Consider the following 19,373-nt stretch of genomic DNA (forward strand, 5'->3'; position numbering starts at 1 on the left):
GAAGGCTGACCCAGCAAGACACAACTGCCGCTCTTGATACGAGGCCTCAAAAAGCAGCTTTAAAGCAAAAAGCTCTAAAACACTGAGTATTCCATAGAGTTATATCATTTCTACCTTCACCCAGGGAACTGATTGAGCACACTGGGTTTTAGGAAATACGAGCAGAACCATAAGTAACTTTCTAAGGCACTAACTCTGGTCTCCCAGTTAGAAAAAGCCTTTTTTTTTTTTTTTTTTTTTGCCATGTCTGCTTGAGTGGTGGCCCCATGTTTATTACTGTCCACACGACTTCCCCTCGGGCACTTACATCACTCAGTTGTTTCCCACTTTTCACAGCCTGCACATAGACCGGAGTGTCTGTGACCAACTTGTAGTCATTCCTGGTCTTCTGTGCGTGAGATTTGTACTTTATCTGCCAAGAGGAATAAAAGAAGCCCGTGTTAGACCATTCACGGTTCTAGAAATTGTTGCTTTCATGGAGGGTTTGGTTGCTATTAAAGCTCATGACATTTACTTTCATTAGCACTTATTCAATTGACCAGGAGGCATTTGAATTTTATGACAATCTGCATAATGGATGCTTATAGTCCTATGGAGCTTCTAGAGCCTTCTAGCAGGCTTGACAGCTGCTCTTCTAGGAACATTTAAGCTTTTTTTACTGAAATCTTGATTACAGTGTTAATTTGCTCAGCAAATTCTCTTTTTAAATAGATCCTGTCTACAGCATCACAAACACCTCACAAGTAAGATTTCCCTAATATGAGAATCACATGCTTGATAGATCTGAAATAGTCCAAGTGTAGAGAGAGGTGCCAGGGAAGGACAGCAGGACAGCTTGACCGTGTTGTTTAATAGGAAAGCTACGTGCATTCCAAGAAACGGCCGTTCTCTGCTCCTTAGCATCCTTCTCCAGCTCAGCCATCCTCAACATCATTTAAGACATAGCTGGTCTGTGACAATGTCCATAACTCTCCCTTTGACTTAGACTATGTAGAAAAGAAAATATACTTTTTAAAAAACCCCATAAGATAGGGCAAACTCACATCGTTACGTAGATCATAAGCATGCTTGGCGTGAAGAATTTCAGGAGTGTCCCAGACATAGCATCCAATGCCCTTTAGCCAGTTGAGGTCATCCTTGTATACAATCTAAAGGATTGCGGTGGATAGAGGGAATCAGAAAAAAGAAACTGACTGTAACTCAAACAGCAAAAACACGGACACCCTGTGGGCCGGGGATGACTTTATGGAATGAAATTCAAAAGGTGTTATGCAATGAGGCTGAGGGTGCCCTGAAAACACTGGCACACAGGGCCCTGCTTCCAGGGACAGACCCACAGGTACAGAGGACAACAACGCTGGAAGAAGGCCAGGGTGCAGACGCAGGTGGGTCTGCTTCCCCTCAGGATGGGCATGTGGAGCCAGCGAGGGGGACCTTCACAAGCAGTGGGCTTACGTCGCTGATCTGATCTGTGACTTTCCTGACGTGGCTGTTGACTTGCAAGTCAGGGTGGCAAATCCACTCATGGAGGTGTAGGCGGTAATCAATCTCACTGACTTTCTTCTGAGAATCCTTAGCAGTAACCATCTCTACCATGTCAGGCACGATGTGGATTTTCATCTTGTTCTTTTCATAAACTGATCTGTATAGGCGCTGTGAAGATAAAATAGTACGCCAATTATTTAGGGAATTGTGCAAGGTCTCAAGGCAATCTGGTTCTTAAACCCTTCTTATACACCAGAGAAGTCGAGGTAAACAATGTATGGCAATCAGGTGGGATCTGGAATTTCCTGACACTGTCTACAGATTCATAGGGGTAGGGTAAGCAGCATGTGTTAAAGTAACGCCTGGCTTCTTCATATACGCACAGTCAGCGCCATGTGCATTGACAGAAAATGTTTTTAAATATTTTATTTAAATTCAATTTGTCAGCGTGGAAAATGTTCCGATTTGCAATAGATGGCTATACTACTTGGCTTTGTTGTGAAGTAAGGCCTCTGGGATTACTTACATCAATGTTAAACTTGCCGACTCTGAGGCACCGTGCTGTATTTGGATCATCCTCAACGCTTTTTGGTAAAGTATAAAGAGCTTTGAACTTTTCATATTCTTCTCGATATTTGATCTACAGAGAAAAAGTACAAAGGAAGAAAAAGTTTTGGAGAGTAATGGATCTATATTGGTAAAGAGTACAAGACTAAATAGGACGGGCCTAGCTCGTCCAGCCAACTTGGGGTCACCTCTTATGAGCCTGTTTCCTCATCTGTGCAGAGGTGGAGGTGTAGCATGAGTACCTGCCACAGGGTTAGTCTGAGGATGAAACTATATCTGATACTACTTTTTAAATTGTGGAGAGCCATAAAATTTAATTACTGTTTTAAAAATGTCCATACCCATACTAGTACTTCTGCTACTACACCAAACTCATTTTACAGTTTACATAATTTTTAAATAATCTCTTTCATGATAATGACTTTACTTATCTTAACCATGAGTGAAAGGTGAAAAATGTGCTTAGGAATTTGTTTTTAGTAACTGATTACCTTGATGCTTAAGAGACACAGTGTTTGAATTTCAGTTTTTACAAGGTTTTCCAAAAATACACTGTAACCAATTTCTATGGGAAAACCAGCTTACGGATCTTAAATCCTACTGCCGATGAATTAATGCTCCATGATTTCATCAACTAGGAGTTAAGGCTCTTACGGAGACTAAGATCCAAGCTCCTAGCACTTGATAAGATAACAATTCTCTCATTACTCAGAGGCCCACATCTTAGTTTAAAAAAAAAAAAAAAGGGAAAAGAAGAAGAATATGGGAATATTTGTGCCAGAATTGCAGTGAAGTCCTTTACTGACTGGAAACCAACCAAAATTCCCAGCAGAATTTTCGAGATTATTTCACATGCTCCTTACCTCTAAACCATTCCTTGGTTATAGAGAAGACAGTACTCAAAGGCACATTTTTAAAGAACTACTGTTGAAATTTTTCTTTTAAAGGATTTCTCTGTGTCCCATCTTTTGTTCCAAAAACAAGTTGCTGAAAATCCTGCATCTACAACTTTTTTCATGACTAAAGGAGAAAACCTCTGTTTAGATTTCTAAATTCTAGTTACAAAACTCTTCTTCCCAAATGAAGTTTGCTCCTTTGGGCTAGTGTGTTTGCAGCCCTCCAAACAGACATGGTTCTGGGTAAAGTCACATACATTGGTTTTTCCTCCAGGTAAATATCAAATTAATTCCACATACTGTCTAACAAAGTCTTTTGCGAAACACGTATCTCTAGGCTAGAAGGCACTGAAATCAATTTATTGGACCAGTAGCATTTAAAAGAATGGAACAGAATTGAAATGATCAGAGTGTATTGCCTTTAGTTTGGCAGTACATAGTCTTCTGTAAAACATTTATGTCAGAAGGAACTCACGTAAACTTCAGGTGTGTGTGTGTATGTGGACTTGAAACACAAAACTCTCACTGGTAGAAAAAAAAGAGGTTTGAGAAATACTGATCTAAAATGCTATGTAAAAGGTTCACAATTAAGAGATAAAAGTCTCTAAAGGAGGTTATTTTTCTGAAAGAGAACTAGCTTCTTAGGACTGCAATGAAGGTTATAGGTAATTTTACAATAAAAGGCTTTATTATGCTGAGTGAAATAAGTCAATCGGAGAAGGACAAACATTATATGGTCTCATTCATTTGGGGAATATAAATAATAGTGAAAGGGAATAGAGGGGAAGGGAGAAGAAATGGGTAGGAAATATCAGAAAGGGAGACAGAACATAAAGACTCCTAACTCTGGGAAACGAACTAGGGGTGGTGGAAGGGGAGGAGGGCGGGGGGTGGGGGTGACTGGGTGACGGGCACTGAGGGAGGCACTTGACGGGATGAGCACTGGGTGTTATTCTGTATGTTGGCAAATTGAACACCAATAAAAAATTTATTATTAAAAAATTAAAATAAAAACATTTAAAAAAAAGGCTTTACTTAAGAACATTTTGGGCATAAAGGGTTGAAGGTCATAAACCTTACTATGATATCTAAATAGCTCATTGTAATTTCAGATTTTCTTTTACAATATACATAAATATATTATAAAACACATGAGTCAGCTAGAAAAATTCCAGGAGCAGAGAACTGGGGAAGGCAGAGGGTGGGTGAGAGGCCATCACACTTGTACTTGACTTACATGGCTAGCCAGATGCTTCTGGTTCTTGGCATGCGTCAGGGACATGGTACTGGTAGGCAGGATGTAGCTGGTGGCCTTCACTCTATCCCAGGCCTCCTTGTACAGGTTCTACAGGGGTTAAAAACCATCTTGTGAGTATAGAGAAATGCATTCTGGTTGGATTGCAGGGGATTTTTCCTGTATCTTTTTTCAGACACAGCTTAACCACCCCTGATCTTCATACTCGGTAGGACCCAAGTCCCCCTCGGTGAATAAAGGGTTTAATGCTGCGACCATAATTTTACGGTCCATTATTCTGTTCTCTGCCATGGTACTTATTCTAGTTTGGCAGTTATCATGGAGCGATAAAAAGCTTTTCTGTATCTTGACGACAGTGGTGAATGTATGACTGTGCATTTGTAAAGTTATAGTATTGTAGGCCACAAAGAGTGAAATTTTACTGTATGGAAATTAAAACAAAGTTTTTGATGCTGTGTTCATTTCCTGTAGGTCTAGGAATTCCTGAAGGGAATTAAGTGAAAAACACTTAAAATCTATTTATCCTTTCTTACTTTTTGGAGCTAGTGGGAACTCAAGAATTGCTTCTATTCCTACGTGTTTATTTACTCAAGAAAATGAAAACTAACATATGCAACATATGCACAAAAACCTATACTCAAATGTATACAGCAGCTTTATTCATAATTGTCAAAAACTAGAAACAACTCAGGTATCCCTCGACTGTGAATGAATAAGTTGTGGTATAGTCATACAATGGAATATCACTCTGTAATAAATACAATAAACTACTGGTTTTTACAGCAACATGTAGAGTACATATGTGGATTTTACTAAGACAAAGAAACAGACCTGATGGCTGCAGACTTCATAATCCCATTTACATGACATTCTAGAAAAGGTTTTTAAAAGTTTGTTTCTTTAAAAATAGGTGCAGAAAATGCTTCTGTGGATCTCAAGGAAGGAAAAGGAAGCAAGAGGGTAATCTTGAGGTGATAGATTTTCTGTGTCTTCACTGGGGTGAATACATGACTTCGCGTTTGTTAAAAGCCATAGTCCAGAGGCGCCTGGGTGGCTCAGTGGGTTAAGCATCTGCCTTCAGCTCAGGTCACGATGAGCCTGGAGAACCCTGCTCAGAGGGAAGTCTGCTTCTCCCTCTTTCTCTGCCCCTCCTCCTGCTCACGCTCTCTCTCTCAAATCAATAAATCTTGTTTTAAAAAAAAAATCCTGTAGTACTATATACTACAAAGAGTGATTTACTGTGTGTAAATTAAAACAGAATCAAGCAGAATGGGGAAGGGGATGCCAATGGAATACAAATCATAACAAACCTAATTGTGTTACAAATGCATGACAAGACTATGCTGAAGGGAGTTAGAAAACAATTTAGTTTACTTTTGAAAATGGTATTTTGACTCATTAAGCTATAGACAAAAATAACCAAATAAGATACTGTAGTTAGTACATTTATTTCTCACAGGAATATGGGTTAGCAATCCTAAAAACTATGTGCCTATAAAAGTTCAACAAATAGGAGTGCCTGGAGGGTTCAGGGGTGAGTGTCTGGCTTCAGCCCAGGGCATGACCCCGGGGTCCTGGGATCGAGTCCCACATTGGGCTCCGTGCAGGGAGCCTGCTTCTCCCTCTGCCGGTGTCTCTGCCTCTCTGTGTCTCATGAATAAATACATCTTTAAAAAAAAAGTTGAACAAATAAGCAAACATATCATAGGTAATGAGGGCCAGGCTTTCTAGGGAAAAAAAAAAGCCACAAGTTGGAAAAATAAGAGATAGTCTAAAGTCTGTGGTGTTGAATGATATAGGAAGCATCAATAGGAACTCATGGTTTAAGGCATAGATATAATTAGACAATGGAAATAAATACTGATACGTATGCATACAGAGGTTAGTATCCATAATACATTTCTAAGCTCTGTCCATATAAGGGTCCCAGCAGCAGTGAGCACGCCTAGTGCTTAGATTTTTGCCTTTTATTATTTTTTTTATTATTTATTTGTTTATTTATTTATTTATTTTTTTGATTTTTGCCTTTTAAATGCCAATCCTTAATACATAGACCAGGGCTCCTTGGAAAGAGGAGGGTCTGGAACAGGGAAAATACAAGATGAATATCTTGTGGTGCCAGAATGTAAGGAAGTGCTCAAAAACGACAGAGTATGTTAAGGTCTTATAGGAGCCACCCCGAAAGGTGCCCAATGGGCAAAGGTGAAATGATTTGAGCAACAAAATAAATAACCATATCAGACTACATCACATAGAAGAAATTAAATATCCATGAGTTCATACTGATACAAGTAAAAGAAAAAAAAAAAAACCCAAATGGTAGGAAGGGTTGTTTCTTACCGAAGAATTCCAATTAATAAATGTAGGAGGGATTAAAAAAAAAACAAACAGAAAATCACCAATAGGCATATTCTACAGTAAAAGTTGTTTCAGGCAAGACCCATCAATGATGGTAAAATACATGAGAGAACATTTGAAGAGAAACAGGCTATCTGCCAAGTCCCAAAGTATCTCCCTCCAGGATACGTATTAATAACAAAGGGAAAAATTGTGACATTACAGTGGAGAAGCTCAGCAGACAGCCACCTAACCAAGTCACCACGTTCAACATCACCAGCTACCGGCATCACGTCCCACCTGCCACGATGCCAGAGAAGCTTTTGTGTTACGCTCACCAAAAATGGACTGTCTTCATCTAATCATAAGACATCATATAAAACCAAATTGAGGGACATTCTACAAAATAACTGGAAAGTATCTCTCAAAAGTGTTACAATCAGAAAAAGTCAAGGAAAAATTAAGAAATGGTCAGATTGAAGAAAGCTAATGAGTCCTATCAATTAAATGCAAAATGGGGCAATGGGCTGGCGCCTGACACAGAAAAGCACATTAGTGGAAAAACCTTGGTGAAATCCGGATGAAGCCTATAATTAACACTGTGACAACATTAATTTAGTTTCCATGGTTGTATTACAGAGAAAACTACGGTGGAATTCTCTGGACTAATTTGCAACTTCTCTGGAAATCTAAAAGAATTTCAAAATGAAGTTTTAAAGTTTGTTGAGAACTAGGGGTGGTGGAAGGGGAGGAGGGCGGGGTGTGGGGGTGAATGGGTGACGGGCACTGAGGGGGGCACTTGATGGGATGAGCACTGGGTGCTATTCTGTATGTTGGCAAATTGAACACCAATAAAAAATAAATTTATTATTTAAAAAAAAAAGAAAAAGAAAGAAAAAGTTTGTTGAATTAACCAATTCAGAGACCAAAAAAAAAGTGTCTTTGTAGGCTGCAAGCCCCTCGCCTGTGGAGAAGCCAGGGAAGGACAAGTTCAGGGTGAGGGTAGCAGCGTAGCTTCGACCGTGCCCGCCTGCAATAAGGAAGGAGCTCCCAAATCTGTGCCAATGCACGGCATGGTGTGATACTCCACTTGGGGCTCATTTAATGGTCACTAGGTCTACTGATGAGATAAAGTAGGAATCTGGAGATGCCTGAAAAAACCTGGGGGGTAAGGTCCCTATCCCAACTATTCCGTTATTGTCTCCAGGGAAGATGAGAAAAATAACTCACGCTGCTGTAAAGATTCTTCAGGTTCTTGGTTCTGTCATAATCCACTGTTTCTAGGACTGTTGTATATTTGTCCTTAATCTGATGATAGTTTTCTTTATATTTCACCTACACACAAAAAAGATGGGTTATTCTTTTCTGCTGTTCAAAAATACAGAAGGACAGGAATGGCTTGTCCTGGGAGAGAAGTCTGAGAAGACCCACCTCACTGGCATTAATGCCGCTTTGAAGAGCAGTCACGTAAAGTGGTGTATCTGTGACCAGGTTATAATTCTGCAGATTTTCTTTACCTGCTGCCGTGTACAGTATCTGTAAAGAAAACGCAGGCACCAGAAATGGTAAAATACATGTCTGCCAATAGAATCAGCGGTTTGTGCCAACTTAGATGAGCCTTTATTTCATTCTGGGTTTCTGCTTTAATAGTAACAGAGACGCCATCATTCTGTGTTCCTGCTGACTTTGTATGGTCGTCAAAACCTGGCTCTTTGCCAGATCCTCTGTCATTTTGTTGACTTTTCCATGCATGCACCCCCATCCCTGAGTGCCTCAACCATCTGTTACCCCACCCTAGGAGAGCGAAACCATATCCTGGGGACATTTTCCAAACATCTACTTTTTTTTTTTTTTTTTACTTCAGAACTTACCTCCCTAAGGTCAAAGCATGCATTTGCATTCTACTCTCTGCAAATTAACCTAAGCAACTTCCGTATAGGTGCTTGAGGGTGGTTCACTCTGAAACACCTCGCAGGAAACGTTCTGTACAAACATCAAACGCTTAAACCCCAGGAGAGACCAAAACCAAGAAGGTCCCACACCAGAGCAGGTCATCAGGAGAGGCTGTATCGGGCAGGGGCCTCTGGTTTCTGCGGCTCACGTACTGTTAGAGCAGCTTTCTCTAACCCGGGCACAGGGCTGGCCTGGCTGTCACCCCACTGAAAGCACCACGATTCCACTGACTCACAGAGAGCCAGTCCTTCTGGGAAGATCTCACCTGACTCTGGAGATCATAGGATTTCTTGGCCTGGAGGATCTGAGGTGTATCCCAAACGTAGCATCCAATGCCTTTCAGCCAATTCAAGTCATCCTTATACACGTTCTGCAAGAAAGAAGGCATGATAAGAGGTGACAGGTACTAACTGAATTTATAATCGGGCATTTTGATAATTTCCCATCAGCCACTGGCTGTGCTGAGGTCTTAGCGGTCATAGGGTGGGCCCCGCACCAGCTGGAGGGCTTTCCCGCCCTGACCTAAAGAAGCCTAGGAGGAGAGGAAGAGCTAAAGTTTTGTCTGGAGTAAAAAACAGGTTAAATATTTAACATAGGGGTCACATGGCTCAGAGGGGATTCTCACACCAAAAAGTGGTTACGCGTGCCACTGTGCTTTAAAAAGCAGCAAAATTTATGAATACGGGGACAAATGGAGCATAGGGGGCCAAGGCACGGTTGAGTGAAGGTGTAACTAAGTCAAGCTGCAGAAAGGGCATCGTACATCGCTCAGGATCTCCTGCGCGTTGCGGGCCCGAATAACGCCAGGTTCTTCCGGGAGAGACGTCCACTGGTGGAAGTAGTGCTGGTACTCCAGGTCACTGAGGATGTACTGGCAGTGTTTGGCCAGCACGTGATTCATCATATCGATGGGGATGTGCACATTTGCTTTGGTATCCTCGTAATCTCTTCTGTAGTTCAACTAAAGAAGCACATTTTTTTTTAAAGACAAAAAGAAGAAAGATTAAAATGTTAATTATTCAGATCCATCTCTCTCGGGGTCTTATCCCTCGTATAGATCAGTACCCTCAGGATAAACAAAGGCTAAAAGATACTTTTTTTTAAAAATTATTTATTTATTTATTTATGATAGTCACACACAGAGAGAGAGGCAGAGACATAGGCAGAGGGAGAAGCAGGCTCCATGCACCGGGAGCCCGACGTGGGATTCGATCCCGGGTCTCCAGGATCGCGCCCTGGGCCAAAGGCAGGTGCTAAACCGCTGCGCCACCCAGGGATCCCTAAAAGATACTTTTTAAATATATTCTTTGTTCCCAATTTCCCTTCCTTTCATAATACAGGGGTAAGTAGTCACCTTGTGTTTTCTCCTTTTTCCAAACAGGTACTTCACTGTGGGTTTGGAAGTGGAGGAGGGAAGGAAAGGGAGGAAAGCCCATAGTTACCAACGGTAACCAGCAGGGGTGGGGATGAATCTCAGGGAAGGAATGACTCCTTCCTCACCACCCCATGGCTCTCTCAACCGAAGAACAGGTCACCAACAGGCCCTAACAGCACCCTCCAGGGTTCAAATCCTCGTCACAGTGAGCTTTGCTTACCGCACTCCTCATCTTCTGGAAATCCAGGCAGTGGACCACACCAGGGAACTCACTGATTTCTTTTCCAGCCAGGTAGTGGCCTTTCTGCTTCTCATACGTCTCTTTGTATTTAAGCTGTGAAGTAGGTACAACGTTGAGAATCCCTGGGATTTTTGGACCAGCTCCCCGGAGAAGACTCTCGAACGCACAGAGGAAAAACCACCACTGACCTCACTGTTCACGTAGTCGGCGTGCTTAGCTCCCACGATGGGAATGTAGCGCTCATCCAAGGTGTAGCCGTAGGCCTTGGTCCCTTCCCATGCCCCTTTGTACAGTATCTGGAACAAAGAAATATGTGTCAGCAAGTTTGTAGTCAACTTCCTTCAGGTATTGCTAAAAATAAAATGGTAAAACCAAGGTAAAATATTTATGTTTAAAGGCCAAGAGCCCTTACTGCGTCTACCTAAGAGTACGGGAGCATCTTCTGGCTTACTGCAGATGGAATCTACAGACATCAGGGTGTTTTAGGACATTTATAACAGAGTATAGCTGTATTTAAGTTCTGGTAAAAGTGGAAATACATTTCACACAGGTAGAGAATCACCAAAGATTGCTTCCCATTGGGCATACACACAGACACACTACGCGCACACACATCATCCTTTAACTCAGCTGAATTAAATTAGTGTTCCATTTGTTGGCTGGAGATATTTATACATGACTGCCAGAGAGGGACTGGCCCTTCTCCTCTCTTTTCCCTGTTAGTGGGTGTTCAGTCCTCTGCGCACCTACAGCTGGTATAGCACCTGCTACCTTATTATCTATTTGTCTGTCCATCCCCCTCATTGGCATGGGCTCCTGATGGGCTTCTCTGAGCGTTAGCCCCGTAGTGCTTTCTACAGTGCCTGGCACATCTTTGGAGCTCAAAAAACAAAAAAAACAAACAAACAAAAAAACCAGCCGAATAAATGCTACTTCTAAAAACAAGAGCAGTTATTTCTAATAAACAAGATTAAACACAATAAAAATGAAAGCTCTTATAAGTTCAATTGTTCACAAAATCAGCCAAGAAGATGAATTAAAAGCTTAAAATTAAGAATTGAGTTGTAAATCACATAAAATAAAACTTACAGTACTGTAGAGTTTTCCCATGTCTTTGGAATGGGTGATATATGGTGTATCTGGAGAAAATGTATACTTCCCCTTCAATACTTTATTAAATGTTTCTTTATATTTTATCTAAGGAGAGAAAAGACAAAACCAGTTCAAATCTTTGGTTAATATAAATGCATATTTAAAGTTTCATAGTTTCTACCCAGCAAGATAATAATCAGTCTACATTTAGAGATTTAAAATGAATGAACTGATTAGATTTCAGTTCATTTTACCTAATAGAATAATTTGGACAAGAATATAGATGTTTTTTTGAAAGTGAGTACAGTACACCTCTTACTAGTGACTTTAAAGACATGCCCACCAGAGATGATCTTCTAGTTTCCCGCCCCACTGTCCATTTTCTTACAAGCAGTTACCTGCAGGTGAGCAAATGCAGTCAATGACACACAATGAACTCCCCAGTCCATGCACACATCACTGTACACAAAGCAAACTTACGTCACTTTGATTGACTGAGTTAATCTTCGCCAAAACAATCTCTGGAGGATCCACCACACTCGTGAAGTTAGGATAGTTGTCGCGGGCATCTTTCTTGTATTTTATCTGCAAGGAAACAGAGATGAAGACCGGTCTCCTTCCAGTGGGTACCTGCCCCCACATGGTAGGCAAGGCGGCCAGGCATTAGGTAAGAACAGGGTTTGTGTACCTGATTCACCATTTCCTGGTTCTTCGTAACCCTCACGTAGTCCACAGAGTCCAGGGGTATCCAGCCAATGCCACGGAGCCACTCCAGGTCAGCCTTGTAGACATTCTGAGAGCAGGAAGAGAGATACAACGCAGGCAAAAATGACTCAGGCACAGGATTACAGACAGTAGGTCTGAAGCAACTTTTTCAGGAGCTTTTTAAGGATTTCCCTCTAGTGACTGTCATCCATTGATGCAATCATGATTTCACCTGTTCATCTGAGAGGTATTTCGTGAGCCTATTATTATGAGCAAAGTACTGTACTAGGTGTTTTGAGGGATAAGTATAAAGGAATCTGCTGATTCCTTTTATATTCCTTTATAAGTGGAGAGTGTAGAAGCAAGAACACTCAAGGGCTATGGGAGCTACGGGCAGGGAGCCATTGTTTTCAGCATTGAGCCTAAGGAAGGGTTTTACCCAGGAGGGTGTGATTTTAGTTGAACTTATATTTAATTCCTTAGAAATATGTGGGACCTTTAGACTAACTACATAAAGGAAGTGATACAACTAAATGCTCCTGTATGGTAGAGTAGGGGACACATCCCCCTGGCCAGGCCTAGCTCTCCCCTCCCCACTCCACACCAACCACAATGGAGCTGCTGATCTGGTTAAATGTCCATAACCATCGTTCTGCTACAGCAACAGGGAGGTGGCAAGTTCAAGCTCAGCAACTGCGTGGCAGGCAGCCTGACTTCCTGTTTCCAACGTGGTAATGAGAAGACCAGGTGGGTTAGCTCCAGGGTACGTCTGAGCATCAGGCCGATGCATGGAGTTTCTGTTCCTTATGAGCTGCTGGCGGCAGCTAGAGGTCTGGGCTCAGGCCTCACTGCAAGGTGGCTTAGGTCATGTATTCTCTTCCCTATCCTCACCAAAGCTCTTTGTGAGCACATTCTGGGCCCTCAGATAATTTATCAGTATTTTGTTTCCCTTTTGCTTTGATTCTTTGCAAGCAAAAGTCGTTCATAAACGCCGGAAGGAAAAGAGATGCTTGGCAAAGGGCTTTCCCAGGTCTTTGTCTATGCTAACTGCCACCTAGCATTGTTAAAATCCCAACTCACTCTCTATTCTCACCCCAAGCCACTTATTATTTTAAATCAGCTGATAATCTCCCAGGCCGATGTGAGATGTTGGTGATGTCAAAGATGATGCAAAAACAAAAAAACCAATTAAAAAAATTGGCTTTGAAAGTTATTCAGAAATACGTAGTCAAAAAGGCAAAGCTCTCAGTCAATCATTGCTCCTGGTCTTTCTCTACAACAGATTCAGCCTCAATTCCCTCCTGGGAACAAATTCAATATTTATGGCTCAAAGTTTCAAAGCCTGGTGCTTCCAGAGTGCGGCTTATAACTCTCCAAGTACACCATACATTCCTAGGTCATTAAGAAACAAAAATCACTTACATCGCTCTGTAGGTCATAGGCCTTCCTTGCCTGGATAACGTCATTTTGGTCAGGATGACAGATCCACTGGTGCAGGTAATTACGGTAATCAATATCACTGACGAGGTCCTGCCCGTGCTTGGCGGCCAACACCGACACCATATCAGCGGGTATATTGATCTTGGCCTTTGTTTTATGGTAGTCCTCTTTGTACAGTCGGTCATTCTGAATCTGGCCTGCATGCTCAAACCAAACCAGTTTAGGATCATCTCTCATTGTCGGAACACCAACATAATGACCTCTTTGTTTTACATGTTCAGCTTTGTATTTCAGCTGGTGGGAGGGAAAAAAAAAAAAACAGAGATTCCATCAGTTTTGACAAGGAAAAGGGGAGCTTGAAACATCAGCACACACAGCCCCTCAGCCTTTTGTCACCTGCCTCCCCGAGAATAAAGAACAAAAAGTACTGACATAATAAATATGAAGAAATACCAATTTAAAAGTAAAAAAAATACATTCGTTTTCTAATTCTGCCTATGTTTTATTGGAAAGCTTAGAGATTTTAAGGAAGTGAGGGAATAGAAGAGAGTAAACACTCAAACCATAGCTTTTAAAGAAGCCAACAAAGCAAAACAACACTCTCAAAGCCCACAGAGAGGGCAGAAGGGAGCAGGGACTCCAACCATCCCCAGGTCTGGCCAGGCCTGCTAGCCCCAGGAGCCCCCAGCATGCACTCGTAGAAGGATGAATTACCTCGCTCTGAACGTCACCAGAGTGATGGGCGTGAACAAATGGTACCGCATCTGGAGGCAAAATGTAACCCGTAGCTTTTTGTTTCTCCCAGCCTTCCTTGTAGAGATACTAAAAGACAGAGAGCCACAACAGAGCTTAACCTAAGGAGTCAGAAGGGCGCTGGTCATGTGCATACATTTCTCACCTTTATATTATCGTCCTCGGTCCCCCCTGCCACCCTCCAGGAATATCAGGCATCTGGCTGAAACCCATACCTGGTCCAGTATCCGGGCTGCCTCCTGGGCAGTGTGCAGCAAGGGGGTCTCGGTGAGGGTATACTTTGATTTGGTATCATTCCAATCTTTCCGGTATTTAATCTGGAAATGAGAGGCCAGAGGGTTAAGTAACTTGATATTAAGGAAACATAATGTCGTTCAGGCAAATGCTAGCATCATCTCATGATTACAGTCTGTGTCTCAGACAATGACTGCACGCTGAGCTAAAGTAGGTGGAAATCTTTGGAAATGACATTTCACGATCTGACAATTTTAGAATGACAGCCATGTACTTACATCATTTAGGATCTCACCACTTTGTTTTGCAGTCACATAATCAACTCTGTCATCCACGGGAGTAAAGTTGAGAGTTTCTATTTTCGTGCGATATTTTTTCTATTGGAAAGAAAACATCTTTCAGATGGCTTGTCCTGCCTGAGCGGACAAAGAGACAAGATTTAAGGGTCTTTCTCTATTAGAAGCATAGAGAGCCATATTTGAATGGCACCTTCTTGACAAATTAGACTTTTTAGCATTTTATTTTTTAACAACTGGGTTGGCCTCTCATATCTCCCATGGATTTTAAAGTAGGTTTGCTTAGTTACCAGAGTCATATAATATATCATCTTATGCATCATGTTACTCAATAATACATTTTTTTCAACTGAACAAACTTCTCCCACATGTACTGCCATTGGTGACAAAAGAAGTTTTCAATTCATACAGTTCCAAGCAACAGCTGAGTACACTGCATATTATACTGTGGTTGTGTTTCCCTGATGTGATAGGGACAGTACAGGATTGTTTTGGGAACAAGTATGTCTGACATAAATGACAGCAATTGTGATTGTTAAAATGGAGGATGGGTAACGGCTGCATTTTGGCTTGTACATTTTTGTTCAGTCTCCCAGGAAATGCACTGAATGGCAGGGTAAGATCTTGTGATACCTCACTGAAGATGTCCGCGGCATGTTTGGCATGGTTGACAGAAACAGAATCGTTCGGCATCCACCCGATTCCACGTAACCATTCCAAGTCCGCCTTGTAGACAGCCTGCGGAAACAAGGCCGGGTGATGTCAGCAACGCCGGTCACATGGTCCTATTTATTCTACCCCTTGGTGTGATGGACAGATATAACATAAGGATGACATACTCAAGCAGCCTGGCAGGTAACATAAATAAAATCGTTAGGTCAGGTGATATGGAAAATTGGGGGACATATTTTCTGTTTAAAGGGGGTTAGCCTCAATTCAGCTCCAGCTATTGTGGCCAAAGGGTAATGCATGTCCAGAGCTTCATTCTCTGATTTTTCTAAAGAGCTAAGTAATCTTAGATTTGTACTCCAAATCTCCTGATTTAAAAGCATTGGCAACTTAATTCAAAGATTTTTAAACACTCTATCAACTAAAAAATCTTCTCTGTGCCTATATGACTGTGCCTATAAGACTGTGCCTATAAGACTGCCACGGTCTGTCTTATGTTATCAACCTCTGCTGTTCCGCTTGAATTCCACAAATAATATTTTCATAGTAGTTGTCTTTATACTGTTACTGTTGCGATTAAGATTTATATTCACACAACCATTTACTCCTTGATACAGAATCTAAATCTTTCATGGCTTTGGTGATTTCTGACACCATATTACAAGGTCTAACTAAAACCAAACTCTTGGCATATAAAGACAGGACGTGATGATACAAAATTCAATGATATGAACTTTCTGGGAGTCTTTGCAAAATGGTAGAAAAGTTCATTCTAAAATGTAGCCCACTCACATCACTTTGCAGCTGGTAGGCTTTCTTGGCCTGAATCACATCGTTCTGGTCAGGCATGCATGTCCACTGGTGTAGGTAATTGCGGTAATCAATGTCGCTGACCAGGGTCTGGCAATTTTTAGAATGCACGATGGAAAGCATATCCACAGGGCTTTGGAACTTGGTCTTCCATTTGGCCCAGTGCAGCCGGTATTCTCTTTCATTCTGAATCTTGCCAGCTATGAGGGCCCAGCGGATCTTGTTGTCATCCCTGGCAGTGGGGGTACCCACGTAGTGTCCCTTCTGCTTCTCATGGTCAAGCTTGTATTTATACTGGAGATGGAAAAACAAAGCAGATGGATCACAATATGTGCTCCTGACGCACCTAGGCTGTTTGCTTAAAAATGGGCAAGTCAAACAAGGTCACACTTACATCACTGGCAATCTCCCTGGAGGCCTTGGCAGCCTGGATCGGGATGGCATCCAGCCGTACATCGCAGCTCATCTTCATTTCATCCCAACCTTCGCGGTAAATTTTCTGAAGAGGAGAAAAAATAAGGTAGCATTTCAGATTCAGATGTACTGATAACTTCAGGGGTTCAAGTAGAATTAATATCAAAGCAGGACAGTTTGAAACCCCAGAATCATTTAAGATGGGAATAGGTAAAAGGTTAATTCTGTACCACGCTCCTGGAATATGAAACTGCGTCTAGAGTCCAAAGATCTGGGCTTGATGAGAGTTCCAATTTAAATCATGGCTTCTAAGTTGTTGTTCACAGTTTATATAACAGAGCTTAATGGCTCTTTGTACTGGTGTATTGGCAGCATTGAAATACAGTTAAGATCAAACAATGATGATTACTGGATTTCTTTAATTCAATAATTCAATTTATTTAATTTTAGAATTAAACTCAATTTTGTAATCTTCAGTATTATAAACATTTTGTGGGGAGGTTTTTCCCAGGATGATTTCTTAGATCTTCTTATACGGTTGACGATGAATATTATTTGGGAATTTTCGATGTTCCTTCTGTGGCACAGAGGTTAACAGCCATTTTTTTTTTTAAAAGCAGGCTCCATACTCAGCGTGGAGCCCAATGTGGGCTGAGATCACAACCCTGAGATCAAGAGACCTGAGCTGAAATCAAGAGTTGGATGCTTAACCGACTGAGCCACCTATGCACCCCAGTAGCCATTAAAAAAAAAAAAAAAAGATTTATTTGAGAGAGAAAGAAAGAGCATGCAGGGAGAGGGGCAGAGGGAGAGAATCTCAAGCAGTCTGCACACTGAGCACAGAGCCTGATCCTGAGATCAAGACCTGAACTGAAATCAACAGTCAGATGCTTAACTGAGCCACCCAAGTGCCTCCACAATAGCCATTTTCTAAATGCAGAGTGTTTTCATTTATACAGAGAAGTTAATTAAGGTAGTGGCTGATTTACAGTTTTTAAAATATATGTTCATATTCAAATGGAATCATTCTGTATTGACAATGTCAGAAAGACTCAAATAACAATAATTTAAATGTATAATTCAGAAATCATACTAATCAATATGGAAGCTTTAATAACAGTGTAGAAAGGAGAGATGAATTTGAATTCTTAAGAGTTTCATGGGCTTTGCATGTTTGAAATAAGAGTACTCACACGAATTTTGCCCTTGTAAGTATAGGCAAGTTTTGTATGAATTTTCATTCAAGTATTTTTATGAATTTTGGGTGGTCCTATTTAACAATTGACTCTTTTTGTACAAAAGAAAAAGTATTCTCCATATTTCAATGTACTAAAGGATATTTAATGTAAACTTATTATGTTATTTAAAAATCTTTTTATTTAGTTTTATTACACATATTGTTATACTCTTCTAAATTATGTAATACATTTTTGTCTGTGTAGTCAAATATATTTTTTATCTGAACTAAAAAAAATCTGGGTTTGAGAGTAAACTTCATCTACTAACTTGGATAACACAGATCAATCCTCAATCACTTAAAGTCTTAACCTTTTGAAAGTATTCTCCTATGAGATCACCTGGATGACCCTGACATCTGAGAGGAGAAAGAAGAGTCCTTAATAATCTTAATTTCTTGCTCTATGTTTTAATTTTTTCCGGAGTCATTTGGGTAATTTATGATTTCCTAAAAATCCCCTACAGATCCAGGTTTTAAAGTTAATTTGTATAAAGTTTTGCAAAGAATTCCCATAATTATTTTGTGTTCATCTGTCATTAATGCCCCTTTCTTGTTCATATGTCTCTTCATTCATTCCTTTTTCAGCTTTCCTGTAACTTATTCTCTTCTCCCTTTTGTCACATTGACATTGGCTCACCAGGTTGGTCGCTGACCTTGCTGGGTGACTCAGAGCCAGGGATCTGCTCCTTTCCTCACTCCTGGTCAGAGGGCTGATGGTAAAGAGTTTTCCCCATCCCCAGCCAGCCAATCTTTTCTCTCTTGCCTATAAAGAGCTCCCCAGGGATATCACAGCACCAACTGGGTGACTTTCTAAGCAAAAAGGGAGTCTGTTGAGGTACTTACATTGCTCACATTAAGAGCATTGGCTCTAGCGAGATTAATTTCTGGAGTATCTGGCATGATGTGGACTGAAGTTTTATCCTTGTCCCAAACTTCTCTGTACTTTGGCTGCGGAAGAAAACACAATAACAACATTACTTTGCAATTTTTAATTATTCTAGTTCAGTGCACAACTTTCAACTTTTCTGATCCCAAATTTTTTCATATTAAGGAAAAACACCTAAAAGTTTTTCACCTAAGTTACTCAAATTTAATATGAAATTAATATTTTTGTTTAAAATCTATAAATAACAATAAAACAATCCTACTAACATTACATATTAAAACCTAAAATCATCAATGGTATCATTTTACAGATAGATTACTGGGTTAATTATCAGTCACAAACATGACTTAATTTTAACATAGATGAGGAAAAGAGACTTACAATACTAATATTTTCAGCATTCGACTTAGCAAGGACAACTTCCGGTGTGTCAACAATACTTGTGTACTTGAGGCTCACTACAGGTGTCCGATAGACACTGTCTAGTAGGATCTTCTGAGCATTTTTGACTCTCAACACTTCAGGAGACCCTTCGGGCATCCAGCCAATGCCACGTAACCACTCCAAGTCAGCCTTATAGATGGCCTGGGAAAGAAAACAAAGTTAGGTAGAGGCAGGGTTTGTTTTTAATTATGATAAAGTAAGAAAGCAGTTTTATGGTATATTTTACCTCCCACAAACTAATTAAAATTGAGCACTGGCCCAACAAACACAATTCATCATGTGCA

General features: G+C 40.8%; 1 protein-coding gene across 24 annotated transcripts in view; it reads right to left on the minus strand.

Moving 5' to 3' along the window:
* The window catches only part of NEB (nebulin), a 200,919-nt gene that overhangs the window by 62,046 nt on the left and 119,500 nt on the right, over window positions 1–19,373 (minus strand). For all 24 annotated transcript variants that reach the window (XM_072789183.1, XM_072789189.1, XM_072789188.1 and 21 more), the window contains exons 90-112: window positions 19,027–19,230; window positions 18,603–18,707; window positions 16,503–16,607; window positions 16,091–16,402; window positions 15,263–15,367; window positions 14,612–14,710; window positions 14,315–14,416; window positions 14,061–14,168; window positions 13,329–13,640; window positions 11,890–11,994; window positions 11,682–11,786; window positions 11,199–11,306; window positions 10,298–10,405; window positions 10,089–10,202; window positions 9,257–9,454; window positions 8,759–8,863; window positions 7,972–8,076; window positions 7,771–7,875; window positions 4,186–4,293; window positions 2,012–2,125; window positions 1,456–1,653; window positions 1,044–1,148; window positions 308–412 (exon numbers count right to left, since the gene is read on the minus strand). In XM_072789183.1, coding sequence (XP_072645284.1) covers window positions 308–412; window positions 1,044–1,148; window positions 1,456–1,653; window positions 2,012–2,125; window positions 4,186–4,293; window positions 7,771–7,875; window positions 7,972–8,076; window positions 8,759–8,863; window positions 9,257–9,454; window positions 10,089–10,202; window positions 10,298–10,405; window positions 11,199–11,306; window positions 11,682–11,786; window positions 11,890–11,994; window positions 13,329–13,640; window positions 14,061–14,168; window positions 14,315–14,416; window positions 14,612–14,710; window positions 15,263–15,367; window positions 16,091–16,402; window positions 16,503–16,607; window positions 18,603–18,707; window positions 19,027–19,230 — 3,135 coding nt within the window. The remainder of the gene's footprint in view (window positions 1–307; window positions 413–1,043; window positions 1,149–1,455; window positions 1,654–2,011; window positions 2,126–4,185; window positions 4,294–7,770; window positions 7,876–7,971; window positions 8,077–8,758; window positions 8,864–9,256; window positions 9,455–10,088; window positions 10,203–10,297; window positions 10,406–11,198; window positions 11,307–11,681; window positions 11,787–11,889; window positions 11,995–13,328; window positions 13,641–14,060; window positions 14,169–14,314; window positions 14,417–14,611; window positions 14,711–15,262; window positions 15,368–16,090; window positions 16,403–16,502; window positions 16,608–18,602; window positions 18,708–19,026; window positions 19,231–19,373) is intronic.

Source organism: Canis lupus, chromosome 20 (genome assembly GCF_048164855.1).
Source record: "Canis lupus baileyi chromosome 20, mCanLup2.hap1, whole genome shotgun sequence".
In the NCBI taxonomy this organism is placed as follows: domain Eukaryota; kingdom Metazoa; phylum Chordata; class Mammalia; order Carnivora; family Canidae; genus Canis; species Canis lupus.